Here is a 20,936-nt window from a genome sequence, read left to right as displayed (position 1 = left end):
TAAAAATCTAATAAAAACATACTAGTTCTGCAAAGTATAAAAACAATAACAATGGTGGCTGGCAATTACTCTCTCTTATAATATTTCTCTATTCTTTCATCACATTAAAGCACCATGTTAGGCTATGTCCTTAAGGGGGTGAAACTTAAACATTTTTTTTTTTCAAAAGGATTTCCAAGACAGTATTTGGACCTGCTTCTAATTTCTTCTGTTTACTAAAAAGCATTTTGTCTGAATTTCCAGATAGTAAATGCTCAACCCCAAAAGTAAGTGCCTAAATAAAATGTCACATTCTAAATTAGATTAATTATAAATAGTGTTACAAATGACCAGTGACAGGAAGAGGTTAACGTGTGACCCCGACGAGATAACACAGCAGCGGGTGTTCCCTGGAATGTACATGTATAAACAGAGACAGGATGTGACGTGTCCTTACATGTTATTCCAAAAGGTACTAGCAATGTCCAGTGACAGATAGAGGTCACAACTTGTGACCCCGGCAAGATGACACTGCAGCCAATGTTTTCTGGAATCTACATGTATAAACAAAGACAGGATGTGACGTTTCCTCACGTGTTATTCCAGAGGATACTAGCCGTGTTTGTGCAACTTTGGACAAGCGATTAGGAACTCTATATAAGCCAGAGAGTTAATGTGAAAGTCAGTCGTATGGAGTCGTGAGTGAGCCGTTACAGTCGATACAGACGATGTAAGACGTGTGCGGCCCTAGTGGAAGAGAAATGTGTACGACTCGATGCAAGTTAACTAGGGTAGAGTTAACTGGAGTGGACTACTGTCGTTAAAGTCTATACAGCGAACTACAGTGGACTTGAGCCATTACAGTCGATACAGTCGATGTAAGACGTGTGCGGCTCTGATTCGATAGACTTGAGGACGACTTGGTTCAGCTTTGGGAGACCTGGAGCGACACTGGGAAGTGTGTCGTTGGTCTGTTCTGTGGAATACGACTCGGTGCAAGTTGAGAAGAGATGAATTGCAACGAAGTGAAGAGATGAATTGCAACGAAGTATAGCTAACTGTAAACTGACAGATATTGTACAGTCTTCTACGCTATATGTTACAGTAACGAATTGTTAGAGTTAATAGTCATTAAAGTTATATGAAACTGAAAGTTTAGTCGTCAAGTTCTTTGCTGTGTTTTTATTTGTGTGCCAACTAATACATCTAGCAAGAAGATTCAGAAATACGTAACAATAGGTTTAGAACAAAAATACCTTTATAAACAACTTTGCAAGAACTATTATATTAAAAGAGATATTTTGGGTGGATTTGTTTTTTATCATAATTTGTTTTCTGTTACTTTTCAGATAGAAGATAGAGTGAGAGAATGGCTGGACCTTAATGATGAAATCTCTAACCCATGGTTAGCACTACAGAAAAGTTGGGTGGACCATGTTGTATCTGCTCTGAAGTTTCTGTCTGGAAGTGAACTAGGTAATGGATATCTTTTCTGTGTATTGGTTTGATCTTTACTGCTTTATTGATCCTACTTTAGTTTGATAACTACTTTCCTTGCTTCCATCAACTAATTTTTTTTTTAGGCTTGAAGGTGGAAAACTTTGTGCCATTAGTGGATTACAAGGAGCGGGCTCAGCAGTGGAAATGGATTGGCATTGGTCGTGACTCAGATCCTGAACTATCCTCATTGTTTCGCTACTGGTTACAACACAAGGATGATGTCACTGTGGATGGTGTTGATTCTACCCAAGGCTCACCACCACCACCCAAGGCGTAAGAAAAGCTATTTATTGTATACTAACATGTTTACATATGATATAATAATAATTTAATTTATAGAGCGCTGTTAAAAAACAATTATAATTATTAAATGTGTACCAATACCTATAAGCCTTAGATTTATTATTGAAATAATTTTTTTTTTTACCTAGTACATTACAATTCAGCTTGAGATGACCATGATAATTCCCCCCTTTATGTTTTTGTAAATGTTAAGACTTTTTGCACAGAGAATCAAATGCTTGGTAATAAATCAAAAGATTTGTGCAGTTCTGAGTGGTGGATCTGTTTGATAAAAATGCTATCAACTATAATAGATCTAAAATAATCTTCTATTAAAAAGTTAAATAGCAAATTAGCAACCTAAATAAAGAATAGTTTAACAGGTTTTTATTTATATATTAGATAGGTTTTCATGTGATTTTATTTAAAACAACCTCTTCTCTGCACTTGTTAATAAGTGCTCACCATGGAAAATCTTCTTATTCATCTTTTGGAACTTAATCTTACATGTTTCATGTGCCTAGATAACTTAAAATGCATTTCAATTTTAAAAACATGTGTTTTTGACTATTAGACAATATTTTGTATCATTTTCACTAGTTTAGTTTTAAAACATTGAATTGCAAAATTTATGAGTTTTACCTAATGCATGCACCTATTTTTTATTAAAAAAAATTTTTTTTGGCATTTGTTTTATTTTACTTTTTGTTGACAAATATCTACTTTGTTAATAAGAGAACTTAAATTTGCCAGTCTGGTAACCCTTCTTAAAACTTAAGCAAACAATATTTTTGTAATTAATGTAAAACCTACCTCTGCTGCTCCTAAAAAAAAGAGTAGTGAATAATCATTAACATATTGATTAGTTTGTATTTGTATTGTTTCTACAGTAAGACCAGTTTTATAGTTAGGCCCACCTCCAACAATGAAAAAGCTTTGTTTAGAGAACAAGAGCGACGTAGATTTGCAGCACCACATAAAGCATTCACATTTATGATGCACGGCTATGACTCTGTGGTTGGCCCTGTGAAAGGAGTCTATGATAAAGACAGTGGGGCCAACAAAGCCAGGGAACACAATTTACTGGTTTCTGACAGACCTCCATTTGTGACAATATTAACATTAGGTAAGTTGTAGAATAGGTTAGCAGATTTCTTGCTAGGTATGTAGTTGGTATAAAGCTATACTATAATCTAAAAACCTTGTCCTGCTATATAGGCAAAATTTAATTATATAATTTATTTTTTTTAGTTCGTGATGCTGCAGCAAGATTACCAAATGGTGAAGGTACTCGAGGTGATATATGTGAACTTCTCAAGGACTCACAGTTCCTTGCACCAGGTGTAACAGAAACACAGGTAAACCTTTTTTTTTTCCTTTGGAATTATTTTCTTCTTTCTGACATCAGTTGTTGCTATTCTTTATTTTATTCTTATCAAATTATTTAAAAAAAATAAAAATTGTATTAATTTTTTTATCTGTAATGAAAGAATTCATTATGTGCTATTTTATATTAATAACTGATTTTTTAAATAAAATTAAAAACAGGTTATCAAATCACTCTCACAGTATTAATAAAGTACAGATGATAAACAAATCTAATTTCTTTGAACTCATTAAAAAATTTACAACATTTTTCTATTGAAAAACACTAAAGCATTATATTTCTACAAAAACAAAAAGCCCAAAGATTTTTTGATGTTAAAAAAAAAAATGAATCATGGCATGTTTTTTATGAAATGGAATATTAATCATTGTCATTTTGACTGATTAACAGATCAATGCAGTTGTTAGTGGTGCTCTAGACAGGCTACATTCTGAAAAAGATCCCTGTGTAAAGTATGATGTCACTAGAAAATTGTGGATCTATTTACATCGCAATAGAACGGAAGATGAATTTGGTAAAGTTTTGTAATGAAATATTTAAATATTTTTGTCTAAAATGCCCCATCACATTTAAATACAGTTGTTAGACAGACTACTACAGTTGTTAAGTTTATAATATAACTAGGCTTGGGGTTCTAAAAGTAATATTGTGAAACCATTTCATGTTTTCTACAGAGAGGATTCATCAGGCCCAAGCTGCTGCTGTCAAGGCAAAGAAGACATTGACAAGGCCTAAAGCTGGCAAAGTGGTTAGCCTTCCTTTTATTTTTTATATGAAATAGAATTCTTATTTATACTATACTTAAGTTTTAAATATTTGTTTGAATGTTAATTTTCTTGTGAAGATTTATTTGTATCAATTTATAAATGATTATTAATAATAGTAATAAACAATTATACTTTTGGCTAATTAATGCTTTTTTAATTTCATTTAATTTTAATTCTAGGCCAAAGAATTGAGTTTACAAATTACTCCTGTTGCTCCTGTAGCTTCAGCGGTTACAACCCCAACCAAACAGAATTTTACATTATCGACACTGCCTACAACTACAGCTGCTACACCGGTAGCTGCTGCTAAAACTCCCACCACTGAATCAACACCTAGTTCCTTACTGGGGAAAGGAGCCAAGCAAGCAACATCTCTTGTACGTCTAGCTGGCAACAATTCTACAAGCATTACTCTCAGCTCTAGTATAGCCCAGCTTCAAGCAGCAAGAGCTGCTATGGCAAAATCTGCAAACACAGTGAGCCAGCTGCAAACAATTAAGCAGCTCACCGCTGCTCAGAATCTGAAAACCACACTTCCCTCGGCCACTACCACATCAGTTGTGACGACCTCTGTTCTGACGGTGACGTCGGTGGGTTTAAGTGTAAACTCATCTCTGGCAGCACAGCTTTTATACTCTCCTGGGTTGACCCAGGCCAGCATGGTGGCTGGGAAACTACACAAACCTGGCATGTTGCCAACAAGCACTGCCACTACTTTCAGCTTAGTGACTACCATGAATGCATCGCAGTCTGTGGGTAACACAGGCAAAACCCTTGCTGTACCCACAATCAGTATGCTGCAGAATCAGCAGATTCTCAAGCAACAGCAGGCGGCATCGCAGAGTGTTCTCAAACAAAATGCTGCCCTTGTTGCAGCTGTAGGACAGACAGTAGCTGCTGCCACCGCAAACTCTAACACTGTGGGGAAGCTGACACCAGCTGGCCCCAAGCAGACTTTTACAATGACAGCCAGACAGACCCCTCCTCCCAATGTTGTAGTCACAAAGAACCAGGCAGCAGTAAATTCTCTTAAGTCTACAGGCATGAAGCAAGCATCTCTGATATTGGCTCAAGATGGTTTAGGGAATCTGACACAAGGTCCTGCTGGTAAACTTGTAGCATTGACCTCTGTCCCAGGCGCCATGAGTGCTGATGGCACTGTAATGGCCCAAATAATGCAGCAGGCTGCAACAAATCCAGGTACTCCAAGAGGAGTTTCTCAATCTATAAGACTGCATGGTAAGTAGTTTTTTTCCCCAGTTAAACATCTTCTCCAAAGCTTATATCAACTCACTTGTCTGTCTGGTAAAAATTTTGAACACAATATTTTCCCACTTTTCATTCTCAGATCAAATTGAAACTTTGCACAATTATTCATTATTCTTAACAAAACATGAATCAATAAAAAAATTGCCAATTAATTAATAGTGGTAAATTATTAATTTTGTTTGATGTTGAAACAGGAAATAAATCTTACAGTAGTAAGGGATACAACTTTTTAAAGGTGGAGTTCTTTCTCTTAGATATGCTTTTTTTTTTCATTTGAAGATATTTATGTATCATCTATCAATTTTTTTTATTTTATTTTTATTTATTTATTTATTTTTTTTTTTTTTACTTATGTACAGTTATTATTTTATTGCTACTGTTTCATTCATCTTTTTAATGTCAATAAAATTGTAAGTTAATCTTATTAAAGTACCTTTCTAGGTTGACAAAAGCTTAATGTGTGAGCTCAGATGTGGGAAGTGTGGGCCACACTGTGTTTCTTTAAATCCCTTGACCTTTTTTTTTCTTTTATTAATTATAAAAAATTTTTCATGGGATTCGTGGTCAAGAGGCTAAGTACGCTTGAACTTGGCTTGGCTACCTATGAAGGGGGCTCGAGGTTCGACACCCGACTTGAACAGAGTTGTGTTTTCTGAGCTCCTAAAGGTAGCACGGAAAAACCTTCTCCCAGACACTCCCTTCACACACTGGTCCACAAATGAGATTTGACCTTAGCGTTCTGAGTATGCTATAAGCATGAAAGTAGCGTTATAAAAAGCTATAATTTAATTAAAAAAAAAAATGAATTATGTTTCACACTTTTAATAAGAATTTGCAAATATTGTTCTTCATTGGAAGGTACAAAACAATCAGATTTTTAACATTTATATTTTCCACATCTTGCTATTTAGTCCTACATCGTGACTGCATTTCTATGAATTAACTAACAGAAATTGAATGAGTTTTATTAGTATATGTATACTGCACCAGAAATAAAACAGCACATTTTTTATATTTTTTTTTTGCTGGTTCAGAAAAGCATTACTGATCGTTATTTAAAAGTCTGTTGCTTTGTGAATTGTAACTTTCTTGTATTTTAAATAAATGATTGTTTATTGCAGGAGGCAGTCTTGTTCAATCTGTGATAGGCGGTAAGCCAGTACAAATCAGTGGTAAACCTTTTGCACAAGCAAAGGGACTGATTCAGCTAGCAGGCAAAGGGGGACAACCCATAGGACTTATCAGAGCCCCACAAGGCTCATTATCAACAATCAATCTTATACCCCATTCAGCTGTGACTTCTGCCTTATCTTCTGCCCCTGGAAAGACGGCAACTGTTCTTAGTAAGAAAAATATAATCAAATCCACTTAATTGGATCACATTTAGACCTGTCATTTTGATCTTAATAATCGCGAAGTCTGATTAAACATGTACAATCTTTTTATATGATTTGTCTCAGTAATTGAAGATTTGGTCTGATTGATTAAGTGACAAATTTAATTAACTAATGATCCAATTAATAGGATTCAACTGCATCAATTGCATTTTTTAATTTATTCATTATTTCATGTGCAAATTAGGAAGCACATAAAATGTATTTGAGTAATAATTTCATAATGTTGTTATTACCAGAAGCACTCTACTATCTTAAAAATGCTTCCAATAGCACATGTCTCAAAAAGCCTTTAACAACCAGTCCAGCTCCTGGCCTCCACGGTTGGCTCAGGTATTGGGTTTGGCAGAACTTTTATCAGTGACAGGAAGAGGGGCAAAGGCGAGTGACAGGTGCCCAAACCAGTAAGCTTTGTGAAGGAAGGGCTTGTTAGCCTTGGCTGGCTACCTACCTAGAAGGAAAAATCTGAATTCGAACCTCTGTGCTGCCTTGCAACTATTCCTAAACATGGGAATGGCTTCAGGAGACAACCCTAAGGAAAAATCATCACTTGGATACATCAGCTATGTTGAGAGCTGGTAACTGCTTTCTGCTCCAACCATAGCTAATACCCAGCCGTTCATTTCAATTCAAAATGAAGATCTTCAGTTTGAACCTCAGTGAAAACTGTGGGGTTTTAAATTAAGGTATTTTTAGGATGTCCTTGAGTCCATCCAACTCTTGTGGTACCTTACATTTGTTGGTGAAAAGTAAAGGTGGTTGGTTGCTAACTGTGGGCCATAGAAACTTATGACTACATCATTACCTTATAAATAGCTAGGTCTTTAAACAAAACTGTCAGAACTTTTGTATATACACATTGGTAAACTTGGGAGTCATTTTGTAATAATACACCATAGAAATAAAGTTCACAGGCAAGATAACTACCACCAAATCCAAAGTTCTCACAAAATCAAAAAATATTACTAATACAATGATCTTATTTTAATTATGACTTTCATTGTTAACTTGTGCCACCTACTTATTATTTAGTACTAACAATTATTATTTCATTTTGTTTTGTTTGAAATTGTACTTTCTTTTGAAGCTGTAGGCAACTCATCATCACCCTCATCACTTTCAAGTCCAAGTATAACCACTGCAACACCCACCGCTACAGCTGTCATTGCTGGTGCTTCAAAAGGTGCTGTGTCCAGTACACAGGCCAAAATGTTAAACCCACCACAAGCTGGTCTTATGGTGACACAGTTAGCCCAAGGAAATATTACATTAAGAGGTCAGTATGTTTCAAAAATGTTGACAAGCTGTTAAGTTAAAATAAATTTTCTTGCACATCATTTTGTGTTGTTCTAATGGAAATGTAAAATTTGTGAGATAGAGATTTCAAATTGATACCATTAGGAACAGATCTGTTACGACACAAGACACTCTCAGGTTCTAATTTAGAAACATTTTAATATTCTTACAGTGTATTAATAGAACTAGATCTAATACTTTGACTGCTAATACTTTGACTGCTAATACTTTGACTGTCAGTAGATAGGATCTTAGTACTCAAAACAAAGGTGTGGCCTTTTCTGTTGAGCGCCACTTGTTAAGACACAAGACTCTTCAAAATTAAGAAGACACTATCAGGTTCTAATTTAGAAACACTTTAATATTCTTACAAATAATGTCAACAAAATATTTTCAACTCGCTTCATGTCCTTATTTTTCTGTGTCCTCTCTTTTTCCTCTCTTCAATTCAATAACCAGATTCACACCATTTGTCATTCACATCATGCTGCGCTACGACTGTAACAAGATCTAAATACAACAATTTTTAAGTGATGACATTTTCTTTTACTTATTATTGGTTTTCCTGGGTGGGAGCTTATACAGTGGGGCTACAGACCTGTTCATTCATAAAATTCTTTAAAAATAAAGGTTAGTATTTGATACATTTTAATTTAAGTTTTGTATTAAGTATATAACCTAAGCTAAACATAACACTTTTTTGTCCTTCTAGCTGCTGGAACAGGTAACAATCAGACTAAAGTAATTCCAACAGGAACTGCTAGTCTAGTACCCACACAGTTTATACTTCATCATGCTCCAGGAGTCAGCCAGGCCTCTTCTGGTAAGACATTGTTTCTATCCTAGAATTACTTTATCTCTTTCCCGTGCAAAGGAAAATTAAAAACTAAATTGTCACTATTTGTACCGTATCAGTAAAAAAACACATTTTATTAGGCATATATTTATCACACCAAATAATTATTTGAGGAAAAAAATTTGTCCCAGTATAGTGTTTTCCAGCAATCTATGGAAAATTTGTGAAGTAACATAAGTTTCCAATAAAAATTACAACTTTTTGGTGGTTTTTGCACTCATTAATTGTCACTAAAGCAGGCTAATGAAAACTAAATAATATTCATGATTGTCAAATATAAGATTTCAGGAAAAGAAAAACAAGTTTGTTATGCATGCTTTTAAGTCCACTACGGCTGGCCAATAGTAGGAGCTTCTCAAAATTGAGGAAGCTGGGATTTTTTTGGACACACAGATATGATTAGATTATATTATAAGGAACATGCAGCAGGGTCTGAAAAATTGGTTGAACATCATGAAGAAGTGGACCTGATTGATAAATCTAGAGGGTGTTTGATACTGATAGTCAAGAATGGAGAATTTGGCTCCCCTTATTGTCACAAAAAAAATCATAAAGCAAGTGAAAGGATAATGAGGACACTGTTATTTGTACTTACAGCTTTGTTCACTAATATCTGTTTAAATGAATTTGTAGATAAATATTGTTTTACTGCAATAAATGTGAAAGATAACAAAAAATGATTTAAAAGTGTTTTGCATTTTTTATTTTTAGGTTCTCTTATAGTAAGTAATGCAGCCCCAGGTGTTAAAGGAGGTCAGAATCTTCAGGTGAGTCGAGACATGCTTTTAGTAATTATGAAGCAGGGTTATTGAAGTGTTTTAAGTGATTAATTTTTTAAATAATTTTTTTGTATTTGTTATCACGGCAAGTGTTTTTATGATAAAAGCCATTGAAAAGCATTACATATCATTTGATGTTTCTATCATACCAAGGTCATCAGATAACATTGCTAACTGGCATACTGAAATTCTTCTGTTGAAATAGCGTTATATTTGTACTTGAAACTCAGTGTACCGCATTAATTCATTTTTAGTTCAATTGTTTCAGTAGCAAATGGTTATCTGATTTTTGTGGTCACTGCTTTATTTACTTTGTTAAGTGATGTTTAGTGAAAAACTTTTTGAATCACTTAGGATAAGGAAGCACATAAATGTATGTGAGTGATCAATACAAAACAGGAGTTTTGTGTTAAGTCTATCATTCTAAGATGTACTCACGACTAACTGTGTATTAGGTTGATGAAGTTTATGCTCATGAGGTTTAAATCTTGTTTTGGAAATTAAAATTGAATTCATTTTGTAAAAGTATTATGCTCTAGTCTAAAGCTTCTTGAAAGCAACAGGAAGTTGGCTATTTACACTAGATCTATACCTCTCATTGTAGAAACTGCTGAACTCCATCTTAAAAATTAATATTAAACAGTACATCTAGATGTGATGCATATTTTCTACTATATCCTGTTTCACCAGATCATCCGAATAATTCAAATAATTAACGCAGCTGTAAATTAGAGTTGAGTAGTAGTTTAATAATTTTTAATCCTCAAAATAAACAAACTCTGTCTTTCTGGTACAATTTTTTTACACACTATTTCTCCTACACCTAATCTCGGATCAAGTTGAAATTTTGCACAATTATTTCTTTTACCTGACAAAACAAGAATCAATTTTAAAAATTATCCAATTAGTTGATTAATTGTTTGTTATCGAACAAGGGAAAGAAATTGTACTGACATGTGGTGGCACAAGTTGAATTAGTCCCCTTTATACTTTGTGTAGAGAATTAGGTCCTCACTTAAACGTTTGAAACTAACAATAGATAGTAATGAAACCTTCTATTTTCGTAAGCGCTTTGCTTGCATTGTGGTTAGCGTATTGGCTTGAGGAAGCTTGAACCATCAAGTTGGAATTTAAACTTTTACAACTATATAAAAATATAAAAATACATTTAAAAAGCTATCACCCAGATACCTCCTTCATTCACCCACCCTCTCCTCCTTCCCAACTGGTCCAGACAAATGATATGATCATAGCACATTGAGAAAGTCAAAAGCATGACATTGCACTAAACTAAAAGTGGGTAAAAATATTTCTAATCGCTGTTAAAGCCTCCGCGCGGTGTTGATTCTTGGCAATCTGTCTAGTGTAGATCTGACTGGAAGTAACGCTGAACTCAACTAATTCAGTAACACCGGCGAAAGGCCGAAACAATCAAATATGTAGTCGACGCCGATAAGTTGTTCTACAAATATGTTTAATACTCAAGAAGGGAATTGTCCGATGTCAGTTATGTCGTACTCAAGTCTACTACTCTACAAGAAGTGTCTTCCTTTTAGCGTCACTTAGAGCGTTCTTATTTTTTAAAGATCTGTCACGTCACTTGTCACTAATTAAAACTTTCCCCTTATTCCTGAAACAAATAACTAATTCCTAATCATGTCATAACAACTCCTCCCCCTCCCGCTAAAAAAAATTGCCTGTCAATTTTTTAATCTACTGTCTTAGTCTTACAATGTGCAAGGGCCAAAATGTAGGGAAACATAAAAGACAACACAACTTGAGTCTTGATTGCGATTTCAACTTCTCTTTCTGTGTCCACAATCAAGTTCCTCTGAACACATATTTCCCTCAAGTGTCACTAACTGATACTGTCCAATGTGATGTGCCATAGGTGACCGCAGACATAGTTCGTTTGCGCTGACACTATAGGTGTGTCTATCTATACTTCATCACATCACGTTCCAGAGGTTACACCGCTTTCCCTCACACGTCAGGACAGACAATTGACCTAATATGACAAATTGATATTTATCAATACTCGTTCTCCCACTATACACCTAACGTTCTTTCGGGCATTTACAAGTGTATTTTATTTCCTCTCTCCACTTACTTGTCCCCACATGACCTAACTCTTTACTGATGTATGATCATGATCAAATGCAAAGAATAAATTATAAAACTTACTTTTTCGTGATGTAACTACATCGTCGCCTTATAAATGCCCTTTCTATTCATACCAACATACATACAATTCATACATACTACCCGAAATCAATAACCAACATGAGTTAATCTAATAATAACGCAATAGCATTTATATTATAACATAAATATCCTATTCAAAAATACCTTAAAACAACCTAATATCCGTCTAGTTATGACTACTAGTTAAGTCAATCAATGAAGAATGAAATAATTAAAATAAGATCTATTTACATATTTATATACATACTATGGTCGTATAGCGTTATGTCATATCCGCTATCTGCCCGAGCAATGCATTTGTTCTCTCCAACTGGAGTTTACATATCTTCTTACTCCACTATAGCCCGCGTGTGGCCTTCTACCTTGGTATGACTTGCGATTACCGCTACCACAGTCATCTCTTCTATCGTCACTGTCGGATACAGACCTGTGCCTCCTATCCGAACTCGCAATCTTCTGTTCAGACTGTTCTGCCCTACTCCAACAGTCTTTAGCGATGTGCCCATGTTTATGGCAGTTAAAACAAATTATGTCCTTTCTATGTTTGTTTCGCTTCTTGTTGCCATACCTGCTTTTCCAACTTCTAACCTCTTTATCAGAAACGGCTCTGACACCTGCTACATTTCCCAGTAAAACATCTCTCGATAACCTTGGCATGGCTACCCCTTCGCAATACCCTGTATACAATGGAGATCGAAGGAACACTTTGCATGCTTCGAATCTCTTAACTGCGCCGTCTGCCAACCTGACTGATTTGGTATAGCCTAAATAATCCTTAGATTTCACTAATCCCCCTCGAACTGCGAGTGTACTGCTAGCTGTGTCCCGGATCACATTTACCTGTTTATTATTTATCATGCCTGGATATAGTTTAAATCTATCTTCCCCACAATCAACGTAGTTAATTTCTTCTTCTGGTTCACTATCTCCATTATCCTGCTCCCTACCTTGAATGTTCCTCACAAAATTAACCCTATCTGGTGGCCGATTATCCCTCTCTTGTCTACGGTTTTCTTGATTACCTCTCCTATCACTAGTGCCACTATTACCCTGTGCATTTCTATTGCCAGCTCCATTCCCTCTATGTTTCTTACACTGGTATGCCATGTGTCCCTTTTCCTGACAGTTAAAACATGTAACATCCCTAAAGTTTCTATCACCCGCTTTAGGTCTATCTATTCTCCTATCATAACTTTCCCTGCCATTGTTTTCATTTTCCCAAGGTCTATCATTTAAGCCCTCATAACTATCCCGACCATTGTTCCCACGTTCCCTGGACCTATCATTTCTCCTACCATAATCCCTATCATTACCATCATTTCTCTTTACATAATTTACCAGGTCAATAACTTTTTTGTGGTCGCTAACTGAAAGTGGGTTGTTTGGGTACGCGTTTTTAAAGGTCCTAATGATTTCTACCAAGTCTTCAATTACCTTAGGGTTTCTTTCCTTTATAAAGGACTGTAGCTGAGGGTCGCACTTATTGATGAAATTATCAATCAGAATAAAGTTCCTCAACCCTTCGAAGGTGTTCTCTACATTCTCGAATCCGAGCCATTTAGTGAAGAAGTCCTTCTCTGAGTTGATGGTTGTCTGCGGATCAACTTGGCTGGATGGTGTATTCTCGTAATACTTCTTTCGGAATGTTGCTGCGTTGTGCCCGTATGCGTTTAGCAGTTCCTTCTTTAGCACCTGATAGCTGTTTTGCATCGAGTGGTCATGGTTTTGGCAAATCGTGAGGGCTTTCCCATGTACGAAGTCCAACAAGATTTCGGACCACTCCTTCTCCTGGACATTAAACTTTGCAAGTTTAATCTCAAAACGTTTTAGATAGTCGCCGATGTCGTCCTTGTCTTCCACAAACGGTTGGATTTTCTTTTTCATCCATGCGGCGCTACTAAGGCTTTCTATGTTGGCACTATTGTTGCTGTTCCCTTCGGTGGGCACACTTACACCAGCCTCTATCCTCATCTGTTCTACTTGAATTCTCACTTTTCTGTCCGCCTCTTCTTTCTTCTCCCTCTCTACACGTTCCGCCTCTCTAACCTTTTCCCTCTCCAACTTTTCTGCCTCTCTAACCTTTTCCCGCTCTATGCGATCTGCTTCTTCTTTTTCTTTTTCTCTGGCTCTTTCAGCTTCTCTGACTCGTTCCCGCTCTCTGCGGTCTGTTTCTCTTATCCTCTCCTTCTCTAAGCGTTCTGTTTCTGCCGCCACCATCTGCTGCACATAGGCGGCCAGTTCTTTGCCGCGTAGTTCCAGTTCTGTCTTGGCCTCTTGGATTAGCTTTTTCCTAAACTCTTCTAGGTCGTACCCTGGAGCAGTTGCCATATTACTTATTTGTTACTTTACCTCGCTTTTTATTTAAATTGTCTTACACAAAAGCCTAATAGCTTCTATTACCTATGTTCTATAAATCAAATTATCTTTTGAGCGTACCCTCGCTCAGCGGCTTCCTAATATCTCTTAATTCAAATGAATTAAATTCATCACTCTACCCTTGGAGTCTAGACTACCAACTCCGACTTATAATAACTTCTGTACTTTCCAAGATACACTTAGTATCCTTGGTACCAGTGTGTCGGCTACACTCTGACCCGACTGAATACGCTGTGCGACACACGCACACTCAACCGACTACGTGTTACTCACACGAGTCGCCGGTAAATAGACCAACCTGTCTATTTACAAATACTAAAATTACAAATGGGCAATCAGGCTTCCCCTCGATTATCCCTCAGATCTAGTCTAGATTACGCTAGATCTTAGTTACTTCTTACCTGTTTTCACAGCCAGGAGTGTATATTACTTACTCATACAAATAAACTATGAAAATTAACCTAAATACGATAAACACCAAACTATAGATCTAGTTCTAATGAATGAGACTTTCGTCTGACAGTAAGACTTAAGACGGGAGTATTGCAAACAATTAATACATGACGTTACTAAAAAATGCTTAAGGGGAGGTATCCCTAGAGAAAATTGAGTTTTAGGTCTAGGATATCGATTTTTAACTAATAACATAATTAAGTAGATCAATCATTTTTCTTTACATTACAATCATTTTTATTGCTTAAATCTGTGTCTAAAACATGTTTTTTTAATGTTTTTGTAAGGGCTATGAGACAAAATCTTAATAAAATGTATACTTTAAAGTCATTTTTCTCAAAATGTTAGTTTTTGCACATGTCATTGTGCTTTACTAGGAATTTCTCCTAAACTACTTGATAGATTTTGATGAAATTTGAAACGCTTCTTAAGGACATCATTAACTTTACTCGTACAATGAGTTTTTTTCAATATTTTATTTACTTTTTTTTTTTAAAGTATTTTAAATTAATATTTATCCTGTTTTTTTAGGTCTAAAAAATACTAAAAATTCAAAAATTTGTAAAAAATTTAACATACTTAAATCTTTAATTCTGACGTTGTATCAATTTAGAGGATTCTTTTTTCTTATCTTTTAATTCAATTTCATGTATTTCTGATCAATAGTTTTTACAAAATTCAGAGTTTTAATTTGTATACAATAAACAATATGGCCGCCGTTACCATGGCAACCATCATTCAAAAAAATATTTTTTTTTAGCATTATTTATTTTAGATTTTCATTATATGTTACCATAAAAAATTTCAAAGGCCTAGCTTCAGAAATAACAAAAATAAGATTTTCAGGGATACCTCCCCTTAACTAAATGATTCACATTCACATACAGGACGACTTAACAGCTAAACGTATATCTGGACCTCTTGCTAGATTACACCTAATTTTTAAGGATATCCCCAATCCACCACGATTTAACCTGGTAGTGATAATCTAGCGAGTGGTCACTTCCCTACAGACTCTAATTATTCTAAGGAGAAAGTAGTTAAATAACACTTGACTTATCTGTCTAAGAAGCGGCGATAACTCCACAGTCAGTCTCGGGTCCACTCTTCCTACGCTAATGTCTGTCCCGGCGGCAAGACTCACGGCAATGTGAGATAAGGACAGTGAACGTTTCGGCTCTTCAAGGTCCTTCGGTACTGGTCTTTAACGGCTCCGGTTCTTCGGTGGTACGGCGTCTGGTTCTGGTTCACGGTGATCTGTTGTCTGGCTCCGGTTCGTCGGTGACGTAGAGTCTGGTTCCGGTTGCTGGTTCCAAGGCAGGTACGGTGGTTCCAGGTGGTCCTCTGTCCAAAGTGAAACTGGAACGGTCCAACAGTTGACACAGCGACAAAGTCAAAGTCCAGTGCTAGAATACCGGCTATCTGGCTATCTAACGTGTAGCACAGATTCAGCCAAGCCGTAGATCAAATTAGCACTACTGTACTTTAGTGCCGTAGGTAGTAAGATGGCTCCTACGTCAAAAGTTCTTTGGTGTGACCTCAACGGTCGATCTTGGCCTTGCAGAGGTGACCTTAACGTTCGTCCTCACGATGCCGGGCAGGCGATATCTCTTCAGAACGGCTTTGACAGGACGGTTTTCTTCCCTTCCACAAACTGTAGCCTTCTCGAAACCGAGCTACAGGCTTCAATACGATGCTCCAACGTATGGGCGTTTACAAATTACAAATGTAGATCTAGATCTATATTTTGTTACCTCCTAGGTCTACGAGTCCAGGATCTCACTGGCTTTCCTTCGCCGACGTGGCTGTATAATCAGGGTCTAGCTGCAGACTAGGCCGATGACGTAACTTCTGCCTCCTCCTAACAGAGGGCTTCTATCCTTCTGGATGTTGCTGCCAGTGAGCTCCGAGTCTGGGGTCGCCATGTTGTTAAAGCCTCCGCGCGGTGTTGATTCTTGGCAATCTGTCTAGTGTAGATCTGACTGGAAGTAACGCTGAACTCAACTAATTCAGTAACACCGGCGAAAGGCCGAAACAATCAAATATGTAGTCGACGCTGATATGTTGTTCTACAAATATGTTTAATACTCAAGAAGGGAATCGTCTGATGTCAGTTATGTCGTACTCAAGTCTACTACTCTACAAGAAGCGTCTTCCTTTTAGCGTCACTTAGAGCGTTCTTATTTTTTAAAGATCTGTCACGTCACTTGTCGCTAATTAAAACTTTCCCCTTATTCCCGAAACAAATAACTAATTCCTAATCATGTCATAACAAATGATATGATCATAGCACATTGAGAAAGTCAAAAGCATGACATTGCACTAAACTAAAAGTGGGTAAAAATATTTCTAATCGCACAGATTTATTATAGTTAGTCTAGATCTATTACAAATTTAGTTACATGAATGATCCAAACTAATTGATACAATTACACTTAATGTAAGCTTTGTTTTTTAAAAACACAGTATTTTTATATTTTTCTTGTATGTTTGTGTATTCATGGAGTATAATACAAATAATACAAGGTGCTGGGAAATATGTTAAATTAACACATTACCTTATAAGTAAAACTTTATTTCAATAAAAACATGACAGAGATATACACAATAAAACAGCTCTAGGGTGGGTCACGAACAACAGACCACAGTATAAATACAAATACAAACATGGTTACAATTACTAGCATGAAAAGGTTCAGTTCATGAACACTCCATGCTGTTTGAATTTTGTTCCCCTTCTTTTCTGCATTGGCTACTTGGGCCTTTCCTTATTGTCTTATCTCATTTCTCCACTGCAAGTGGCTCTTCTCCCAAGCACCATCTCATTGCAGAACTGAAAGGATTCAAAGTGAACTATAAAGAGACAACTATGTATTTGACCTAATAAATATGTTACGTTCATTTGTTCCAGATGGTGAGAACAGTTTTGTCACAGAGTAATTTAAAACCTGGACAAGCAACCATACTCATCTCACAGCCAGCTCTACCTCAGGGAGTTGTCACTTCTGCCACTGGTCTTACTGCAGGACAGGTAAGCACAAATATACAAGCTGGCAGATCTCTTATGATAGCTGTGGCAGAACTTGTTTATTTGTTGAAATGGTTTAAACATTCTTTTTGTTTTGTTTTTTTAAAGGCTGTTTTAGTTTATGACTGAAGAATTGTCAAATATGAAGCTGCAGAACTAGTTTGAACAAAAGATTTTTTGGGGGTTGAAAACTTGTGCAAGTCATTCATCATATAGCTCCTCTTCATTTGATACTTAGCAGCTGAACAATCACCTCCATCGCTTTTCCCTTTTTCCCCTAATTTCTGCATGATCTCTCTTAATAAAATATTTGCCTGGTCTTCAATATGTTTATCTATAATTGTGGGCTCTCTAATTGGTTTAAGATTGGTCTGCTTCTAGACAGTACAAACAAATAAAAAAAGAAAGTAGCTTGTATACACATTTTTTAAATTTTTATTTAGAAATTTCTAATTTGATTTACACATTTTCAATGTTTCAAATGTATTTCCTGAATCTCTTCATTCTTAATAATTGAAGTAAAATTGAATGTATTTTCCCAACAGGTTGTTCAACAAAGCAGTAAAACATCTGGTCGAGGATCTCCTAAAGGCAAGCCAGTGTATGCACGCATCATCACACCACCACCTGGCATGAAATTGCCCAACCTTGGTCAAGTGCCAGTCAGTGGGGGCAATGTAAATATGTTACAGACTGTCCTGGTTACATCAGCCCTTCTTAACCCCTCAACAGTGGTAACCCCTAGAGAAGAGACATTGACTTTGGATAAACTAAAACAAGATGGATCTGGGGATAGTTGATAGTGTTATGCAGTGCAGAACAGCAGAACAAAATTTATACAAAGCATTCTGTGAATATTTCATCCATTGGATTAATTCCTTGAGCTCAGCTTGTTATATATAGACCTGTCGGTTTCGCAGATTGACCTAACATGAACTATATCAGTGTCTTGGATGGACCTGTGCCCAAGTGAATGTTTACTTGAAATAGTAATACATACCTTATCTTTGTTCATGTTATTTGTTCAACTTTGGATTAACTATTATGTGATCCATTTGTTATTTTATATGTGTATAATTTTTTTTTTTAAAGTTTAATTCAACTTTTATTAAGTGATCTACTAAGTCACACAATAATTTCCACTCAATAAATAAGTCTAAAGGGTGATTAGGATATTTTTCCTGTTCAGTCAGTCAATGACATCTAGATGACTAGGCTGTTATAATTTATATAGAGGCAAACCTTCTGATATCTTGAGGTTCATGTAGAGCCTTTCACTTACTCCATAATAGACTTACATCAATTCTATTTTATCACACCAGCTTGCTAGAGCCAAAGTCATCTGGTGGCCACAGAAGCAAAGGACCAGGGTTATTCCTGTGTCTGTATTTCACTGTCTGTAACAAGCAGCAGGAGAAATGTGTTTCATCCCCAATACTGCAATGTTGTGAAGTAGCATTCTGGTAGCCCTGTTTTTCCAGACCTTGTTAATCAGAATAATTCTCAAATTTTGCTACACATAATCCCCTTAGTGGAAGGCTTTAAAAAAAAGGCTGCAACTTTGTATCATTTTCAATATTAGTTGTAGATTATTGGTATTGTAAATTTAATAAGACCCAATTTTGTCAAATACATTTTTTATTGCTCGGATGTATATATGTTTAATAGGAAATTAAAGTAATGAATAAACATATCTTTTATTTTAAAGTAATGGTGTCAGAATCAAATTTCATTGCTTTACACAAAAGTATGAACTTTTATTTTTACATAGTTTCTGGTCTTGTGTTTATAGCCTAAAAAGTTAAAGTGATTTTAATATGAATTTATGATAAGTTGAGCTATAAATTATTTTAAAACAGCTCTTTCCTTGGCTACAACAAAATGGCTTCAAGCCTGATTTTTGTGTCTTTCATCTTATTTCAGTGATAATTTAACATCAACAGTTAGTATTACTAAGCTACAAAAACCAAGTGCTTTTAGAATAGGTTCCGCTCTGGTACTAGAAAAACATTGGCAAATTAGGCCTTCATCTAGTTAAGAAGTGCATGAAAACAGGTTTTGAATAAGACTGCTTATTGTACTTCCTGAAATCATTGACACTTTGACTAAATCTAGATAACATAAACAAACAAAAGTTGATTTTAAACTGGTTGATCAAAGTATTTCTGTTGTTGTTAAAGTCTCTTAACACATTCTAAATGTTAACGACTTCCCCCCCCCCCCCCCATTTAAATAATTGCACTAAAGCAACCATGTCAAAAACATTTTTGATATCACTATTTTAGCTTTATGTGGTGTTATTTCATGGCATATGTTTTCATGGATCTGAGAGAATTGTACTCAATTATAGATTCTATTTTTGTTTAGAAATTTAAAAAGTTATCTCTTAAAACAAAAAAATATTTATTTTCATATTTTCTTCAAATTTTTTTTTTTTTAAGAATTCAATTTGGATCATGATAGTTTTCAGTAAATCTTAATTTGTATTTGAAATAAATTTGTGTCAATTTTGGTCAAGTTGTGACTTTTTAATGGGTCCAGATAGGTCATAATTGAAAGACATTCTTGTGAAAATATTTGTCTCAATCATGATCATGAATTGATTTTGTTTAGAATGTCATCTCTGTATACTTGCCACCATAAGTAGTGTCAGAGACTGAGTGCATTTTATTGTTGTTCATTCCATTGATGAAGTGTACATTTAGTCTCTAAATGATCCTGCCTCCTGCACTCATGTGATAGAGCTTGTCATTGAGGCACAACTTTTTCTTGAGTGCCCAGAGGTGTGACATTTGTATCAATAGCATTGTAATCAATAGTGTGCCAATTAATGTACATACTTAGTATTGTTAGAAACATGCAGCCTGTTTATGAATTATATATAAATATATATCTATATCTATATGAAACATTTTGTTCCAATGTTTGCTTTGAATCTTCACTTGGAAGACAATAAAATATTGAATGTATGAGTCAACTGTTTTCTAGTAACTGTATTTGAATGATTTTGTCTTGAAAAAATGATCAGCAGTGCTTTACACAAGAAGTTTTTTCCTGGATCTAAATGTCTGGACTTTGAAGTTCAGTTTCATTCTTTTTTGTTTCTGGGGGTGAAGAATTGGAGGTATTTTTGTGGTCAGTTCTATGACCAAAGCTCCAGTTGCTTCAAGTAACTTCATTAAGACACAAATCTAAGAATCAATAGCCAGCTTTCAATTAGGATTCAAAAATTTTTTTGAACTCTATTTCAGCTGTCTAACGCTACCAATCATTTCATTAAAAAAAATAATTCTAGATGTGCTAATCTCACTGCATTTAACAGGGCACCATTGAAGAGACACTCTTTATCATATGTTGTTGTATAG

The 20,936-nt window shown here is 35.6% G+C and overlaps 1 protein-coding gene across 3 annotated transcripts in view; it reads left to right on the top strand.

The window, feature by feature from the left end:
- Window positions 1-20,548, top strand: part of LOC106074943 (nuclear factor related to kappa-B-binding protein-like) — a 29,328-nt gene extending 8,780 nt beyond the window's left edge. For 2 of the 3 annotated variants that reach the window (XM_013235845.2, XM_013235843.2), the window contains exons 12-25: window positions 170-266; window positions 1,329-1,455; window positions 1,563-1,752; window positions 2,652-2,887; window positions 3,013-3,119; window positions 3,539-3,662; window positions 3,823-3,896; window positions 4,095-5,154; window positions 6,306-6,527; window positions 7,666-7,854; window positions 8,587-8,697; window positions 9,442-9,497; window positions 17,455-17,574; window positions 18,117-20,548. In XM_013235845.2, the coding sequence (XP_013091299.2) occupies window positions 170-266; window positions 1,329-1,455; window positions 1,563-1,752; window positions 2,652-2,887; window positions 3,013-3,119; window positions 3,539-3,662; window positions 3,823-3,896; window positions 4,095-5,154; window positions 6,306-6,527; window positions 7,666-7,854; window positions 8,587-8,697; window positions 9,442-9,497; window positions 17,455-17,574; window positions 18,117-18,371 (2,968 nt within the window). In that variant the 3' untranslated portion in view covers window positions 18,372-20,548. The remainder of the gene's footprint in view (window positions 1-169; window positions 267-1,328; window positions 1,456-1,562; window positions 1,753-2,651; window positions 2,888-3,012; window positions 3,120-3,538; window positions 3,663-3,822; window positions 3,897-4,094; window positions 5,155-6,305; window positions 6,528-7,665; window positions 7,855-8,586; window positions 8,698-9,441; window positions 9,498-17,454; window positions 17,575-18,116) is intronic. The other variant, XM_013235844.2, reaches the window with a different exon arrangement.
- The last annotated feature ends 388 nt before the right edge of the window (window positions 20,549-20,936 follow it).

The sequence above is a fragment of the Biomphalaria glabrata genome, chromosome 8, assembly GCF_947242115.1.
Source record: "Biomphalaria glabrata chromosome 8, xgBioGlab47.1, whole genome shotgun sequence".
NCBI classification, from domain to species: Eukaryota; Metazoa; Mollusca; class Gastropoda; family Planorbidae; genus Biomphalaria; species Biomphalaria glabrata.
Note: the sequence above shows the minus strand (reverse complement) of the source record. Positions and strands in the feature narration are given on the sequence as shown.